At 39.2% G+C, this 6,575-nt stretch overlaps 1 protein-coding gene across 2 annotated transcripts; it reads left to right on the forward strand.

Moving 5' to 3' along the window:
• Positions 1 to 150: 150 nt before the first annotated feature.
• On the forward strand, positions 151 to 6,367 carry C15H5orf15 (chromosome 15 C5orf15 homolog). 2 transcript variants are annotated; one of them, XM_014891794.2, is made up of 3 exons: positions 151 to 309; positions 3,119 to 3,705; positions 4,741 to 6,367. In XM_014891794.2, the coding sequence occupies exons 1-3, from the start codon at positions 207 to 209 to the stop codon at positions 4,870 to 4,872; spliced, it is 822 nt and encodes a 273-aa protein (XP_014747280.1). In that variant the 5' UTR covers positions 151 to 206; the 3' UTR covers positions 4,873 to 6,367. The 2 variants fall into 2 exon arrangements, with proteins under 2 accessions (XP_014747280.1, XP_014747281.1); XM_014891795.2 differs by lacking the exon at positions 151 to 309 and adding an exon at positions 2,719 to 2,845.
• The last annotated feature ends 208 nt before the right edge of the window (positions 6,368 to 6,575 follow it).

Genomic DNA, 6,575 nt, shown 5'->3' on the forward strand with positions numbered 1-6,575 from the left:
AACCTTGAGGATTCCATGACTGTATGATTCCACAAGTCACTGACCCCACGATCCCATGACTACCGTTCCACAAGTCCCCTATTCTGTGACACCGCCACGCTCCCCTTAGCTCCTGCGCGTCCTGCGCCTTCCCGCCCGTGCGCGTGCGCGTGCGCGGCCGCCTCACGAGGGGCGGTGGCATCGCCACGTCCGTGGAGGGGGCCAAGATGGCGGCGGCCGGTGGCGAGTGGCGGGGGTCGGTGCGCCTCGCCCTGTGCTTGCTGCTGCTCTGCGGCTGGGCCCTGGCGGCTCGCGGGCAGGATTCCCCCGGTGAGCGCAGCGGGGCCGGGAGGGGGGGCTGGCTGTGGGCTATGGGCGCTGCGCGGCCGCCCCGCCGGTCTGCCTCACCAGTGTCTTCGGTTGGGCCTCTAACGCTGTACAGCCTCGGCCGGCGCGGGTCGTGCCTTGAGGTGACCGGGCCTGGCCCTGGGCCTGGCCTTGGCCTCTCATCTGTTTGGGGGTGCGTTAGAGGCAGCGAGCGCTGGGCTGTGCGCAGGGGAAGGGCAGTGTCGGGGCGGGGGGAGGGAGGCCGCCTGCCGAGTGTGCACCGCTTTTGTTGCTGTGAAGAGCAGTTTAGCTGGTTACTTCATTCATCAGACTTGGGATTTTTATACTCTGCGTGCCTGGTTTTAGTCTCCCCTCCCCTGGAAATTAAGCTTATGTTATTCTTCAAGTTGACTCCTAGATAAGTGCTTTCTTTCTCCCCTTTAAAACTGCAGAGGGCTGTAACTAAAGGCTAATGAGAAATGCATGCTTCGGGGCAGTGAGTTTCTCTGTTTTGGATGGAGTACAGGCTGGGCAGTGAAGAGAAAGGAGTTAGTGAAGGAACAAAAAAGGAACTGTTCCATCCATCAAACAGTGCTTGTCAGTCAGTACCTCAACACCAGCTCTATTTGTGTTACCCCTCACCTGGTCTGATGGGTAGGCGGTGAGAATTTTGGACAGAAACCTGTAGGAAACGGAGTTTTTAACTTTAGGAGTCACGAAACAACTTGTTTTCTAGAAGCAGTTTTCCTGGAAGTGAGTTTTAGCCATGATGTGTTTTTTACGTGCGGTGTTTGTCCTGCTAATTCTGTCACCATGACTGAACATCAGTATCTGTTTCTGAAGCTGAGGCATCTCTGGATCTAAAATCATCTGACAGTGTTGTGTAATTGTAAACAGTGCAACCACCGTTTATAATGCCAAGTAGTTTGGGGTAAATATCATAAATCAGTTGTGGTTTAGCTGCTAAATTTCCAGCTGCTATTAAAACAAAAAAACCCAAGTATATTTAAGGAATAATAGGAAATTGCTTTTCCTCAGTCTGAAGGTGCAGCAATAGCCGCTAGGAGTCCCTTGCATTTAAGCATATATCCTTCAAAAACTTCTGTGTTAAAATGAATTCAAGAATGATTTGAAGTGTGAGGCCAGATGCAATACAGTTTTATAGGCAAAACATGCTTCTTTGTATTTCAGACAGTTTAGCTCTTACTCTCTAATAGTTTTTGTCTTTTTGGGGAGGGTAGCAGTGAAGCTGACCTCACAATATGCCAGCTAGCTATAAATATGAAATTACCTTGCAACTGCCTTTCCTCCTATTTATCTCTGCATATGCAACTAGCTGGCTTAAACCTGAGGAGAGATCAGAGTTCCCTAAACTTGTCCTAGATAAGAACTGAACAAGTTAATGTTGATATGATAATTCAGACAAGTAGTTTTATCAGCAACAATAAGTGTGTTAGATGTGAAATGGTTGACTTTAAACTTCAGCAGAGAGGCACTGTGGTGTCTGCTTCACGTTAGATAAGCTGAGTCTTCTGTGTTTTACAGTTGGTTAAAGAATAATTAATACTACAAAAGTGTGCCATGTAAACAAGAGCTCTGTTGTAATTGAATCTCAGCAAATATACAAGTTCCATGAATAACATGATTCAATGTCCCCTATATAATATTTTACTTACAAGTAACCTGATAGAAGCACTTGGTTGAATGCTTCATTTCTAGAGTCTGTAACTTTGAAGTGAGCCTTGAAAGTGTTTAATGGAAGTATTGTTGGTTTTGTAAAATGAAAAATTAGTTTGGCATGCCAAAATACAAGGCAAGTATGGTCTCCCAGTTTAAATGAAAATGCATGCTGAAAGTCTAAAATTTATTCTACATTTTTTAAGGTGCTTCTGGATTTGAATCTGGTAGTGATGTGCTGCAAACATGAATAATTTGCTAATTTTTAGGTTTAAAACAATTGGCTATTAAACTCTCTCTGCATCTTTTTTTTTACTATCCTTTAGATACAGAAAAGGGATAGTGGGCTCTGCATCTGGATTTCACCTTGTTTTTAATGTAGTTCTGCAAAGCCCTTCCAACATTGGAGAGACGCTGAATTTGCCTGAGGGTACATTGCTACAATGTTTTTTCTTACTTCATTACAGTAACTGCTGCCAACAAAAGGCTTTCCTCCGTGAGCCTGGGCAATGTTTCTTTATGGTTCAGTAGTTTCATTTGAGTTAATATAAGGTTGGAAATCTGTTTCAGTGTCTACAAATTTAATAAAAATTAGTGCCTGGGAAGAGGTGCTGGGACCTTGTGTAGGAGACTTTGCAGCATCTTATTTTTTGTTTGTAAAACATGCAATGGTGAAAGATGAAAAACTTAACTGCAGGAAAAGCTTTCCTGAGAACATCCTCCTTTGTAGACCTCAGCTCATTCTGTGGGAGGAAGAATTTGATAATGGAGAAAATGCCAATCGTATGTGATTCTGCAAGACATCATGAATGCACAGAGGGAAGGATGACATCTCTTTGAAGTTCTTATGCCTGGAAAACAGGTGTGCTAAGTTTTTCAGGGACACTTTGCCACACTAATCTAGAAGGCATGTGTTTCCAACCTTAGTTCTGTCCCACTCAGGACATTTCTTTGGAAGTTGCCAAAGTGCAGGACTGTGTATTTCTGCATATGAATACTAAAAAGTTTGCAGTGTGACATATGCTGTGTTCTTCATATGATTTCTTGTCTATGAAAGAAAGTTGTGGCAATAGTTTTCTGTCAGAGAAGTAAGTGCCTTGTGCATAGTGCTGATTGTTTCTCATCCTTTTCTCAGGTCCTGTGAAAGCAGATATGCTTACAAGAAATATTTCTTCTACAAGTGAGAATGAAACACTGAGTAGATCCCAAAATTTGACAGACAGCTTGCAGAGTTTAACCTCAGCAAGAAAGGAGACATTCCCAACAACAGTCAAAATCAATTCAGTGATGGCAGGACAGCCACTTATACCCAATGGTGACTCTTTGTCATCTGTTGTCCCTGCTAGTCTGGTATCACAGGTGGATGTTGATGCTTCTGAAGATACTAAAATTGAGGAAGAAGATCTTCTAACAGATTTGAAAGACACACTAAGTAATTCCCCACCCATCATAAAAGAAACTATGGAGTCAGATGGAGATGACTATGCTTATGAAATGACACCGAATTCCAGATATAATCCAGACCTTCTAGAGATGTCAGAAGATGACAGCTCTGACACCATCAGTAATTACAATGAGGAAATCAAGACCCTTGATGAAAAGATAAAAGCTGTTTCTGTCTCAGGGTTGGATGAAGAAGAAGATGGCCACTTTTTTTTTCATCTGGTTGTAGTTGCCTTCTTAGTAGCTGTTGTTTATGTCACCTATCACAATAAGAGGAAGGTAGGTGTGCTCTGAAAGGTTGAGAGAAACATCTGGAGTGTTTAATATAAAGTTGTGTTCCCTTGTACGTGTTTTTAAGAAGAGGAACTTAGCTTTTTGAAGAATGAAATCTTTGACCACTTGGTCTTGTGGTGACCAAGTATGCAGATCGTTAGTGTCATTTTTATCTGCACAATGAAAATGAACTTGAATCTAACATCTATGATAAGAAAATGAGTTAATTGGGAACATCAGTAATCAATCAGTACAGTAATGGACACTGGCAGTGCACAACATGAGTTCTCTAAGGGAGACCTAAACCAAGTTAAGTGAGGGTGAAACTAATTTTTTTCTGCACAGGAAAACAACAAATTAAGGGAGGTTTAATTTCAAATGGTCTAGGAATGCTCTTGTTATGATTGTGATAATCCTTCTAATAGTCACTTTAATGCGGTTTTTATGTCGTAGACATTCTGAGAGTGTTTTAGGAGATGTTTAATGCTGCTTCCAGTTTTACACAGAGAAGCTACTAAGTTACTATTTTCAGGTAAATGTTTCTTCAGTACAAATTAATTCTCTGTGTCTCAAAAATAGCCTGCCTGGTGTTACTCTATATTGCTAGCATTAAAAATTAACTTCAGCCCAACCAGACACAATAGAGGTGCATACACAAATTTACATTAAACCATAGATTACTTTTTAGATAGGAGGAAAGTTTAGTGTTTACTTCAGAGCACTGATTTAGCTGAGAATTTGCAGGACTCTGAAAACAAAGCAGCTAAAAACCCAAAACCTTCTTTACTGTGCATTTACCTATTTGTTATGTGCATTGCCAGTTCTTTATAGGGGAAGATGTTGAAGACTGTTGCATTTTGAAAATTTATCAGAGCACAGTTCAGATAAGTGATTAAAGTGATTGCCATAGTAATGCCCTTGCCAGCATGGGAGGTAAAACCAATGATGTCAGTACCACTGTACACAGTACCACTGTGAAGCTGTCTTTCAAATTCAGAATGTTTCTGCACAGCATCTATAAGTTGTCCCATTTTTCTTCAGATCTTCTTACTGGTGCAGAGCCGAAGGTGGAGGGATGGCCTGTGCTCCAGGACAGTGGAATATCATCGTTTAGATCAAAATGTTAACGAAGCGATGCCTTCCCTGAAAATAACCAATGACTACGTGTTTTGAAAGCACTGTGATTTGAGTTTGCTAAACTTATTGCTCTTTGCCTGCCCAGTTGTGTAATAATATTCAGGTATTCTAAATAAGCTGCTTGTACGGAAACGAGATGTACTCTTTTTGACCTGGATGTTTTGGAGATTAAATCTCATGGAACATCAAAGGCATGATCTATTTGTTTGCTACTTTGGTTGGGTTTTATATCAACTGTAAAGATAGACAGTTTAATAAATTAGTGCTCTTACCATGCATTAAGCATCATGCATTAAGCATCATTCCCTTCTGTCTGGAGCAGTCTTGATAGTAATACTACAAAAAAAAGTGCATAAAATATTTTAGGTCTAATAAATTAATGACTTTGGCATCACTCAATCAAATTAATGATCTCTTTGCTAATCACTTACATGGCTCACAAATTCCACTATATTGTAAACTTAAAATATAATTACTTTTTTCTGTGCTTAAGTTCTGATGCTGCAAGTCTTTAATCTCGTTGTTTTCTGATTCTGTTTTCTTGTTGCATAATTTGATCCTATTTTGGCAAAATAGCTGGAATGGCAATTTAATAATTTATGTATTCATGCCATAAATAATTTAAAAATAATGATGTATGACCCATTTTATTTCAGAAGTTTTATACCGTATATTTCCTAAAATGTTTAAGGTGTTTGTGAAGGTATGCAGCTTCTTGACTGTCCTTTTTTTTTTTTCTCAGATGCTATTTATGACTACTTAATTGTTTCTGTAATTAATGAGTGGAAAACAAGTCTTTTTGAATAATCTTACTAAAATATAGATAGCTGACAGAATTTCAATACATCAGAGCTTTCTGTTGAATTTTAAGACAGTTGGGAAATGGCTATGTGATTTGTTATATTATAAATGGGAGAAACTGTAAGAATAACTTATTTAGTTGGTTTTCTGACCTAGGTAACAGTCAGGTGAAAATAAGGGTGTGGGGGCTACCAGTCTGTGGACAGTGCACTCTCATTTTTGACAAACATTTATGCATTAGTGTAAATCAAGTTTCTGCTACAGTAGATTTTTTTTGTTGTTATTTTTTCTTTTTTTTATTTGTATTTTGTACTTTCATTATTTATGTTTTCATGAGTTGTAAAATATAAAATTTTAGTTTTCTGTACATTCTGTTTGTGATTTAGTTTTCAGACTGATATATTTGTAAATAATGGTGAATCAGAACCCCTTAATTAATGACTTGGTATTCAAGTAGTTATGTAACCTTTGGAAACAAATCAGCTTCATGCCTGTTGGCATGAGGAGTCTGAAGGCATGATACTGTCTTAGGAATGAAATGCTAGAAGTTCTATATTCTACTGTTATATGCATCCTTTTTATAAGCACAGGAAGTAAAGCACAAACAAAATATCCCAAAACTCTTTTCTTGCAGTAATTTTTATTGTATTTGGACTTGTATCACTTAATATTTTGAATAAGGTTTTTAAAATAAATTACAATAATAAGCCTGTGTTTCTTATCTCAACTATTTCACTGCTTTTTGTGTGCTTTTTTTACGATAAAGGACTTGCTTATGCTTGGAGTTGGAAACCATTTCAAAACCGTCTGTTGCCCATACTGGAAGGTTCGTTATATGTATCTGTTAAATGGTGTATAGGGTAGATAGCAAGGCTTAAATTGAATATTTTAAGCTATGGGAACTAATATGTTCTTTAACATGATTTGTTTAGCTTAAG

Source organism: Sturnus vulgaris, chromosome 15 (genome assembly GCF_052056855.1).
Source record: "Sturnus vulgaris isolate bStuVul1 chromosome 15, bStuVul1.hap1, whole genome shotgun sequence".
In the NCBI taxonomy this organism is placed as follows: Eukaryota; Metazoa; Chordata; class Aves; order Passeriformes; family Sturnidae; genus Sturnus; species Sturnus vulgaris.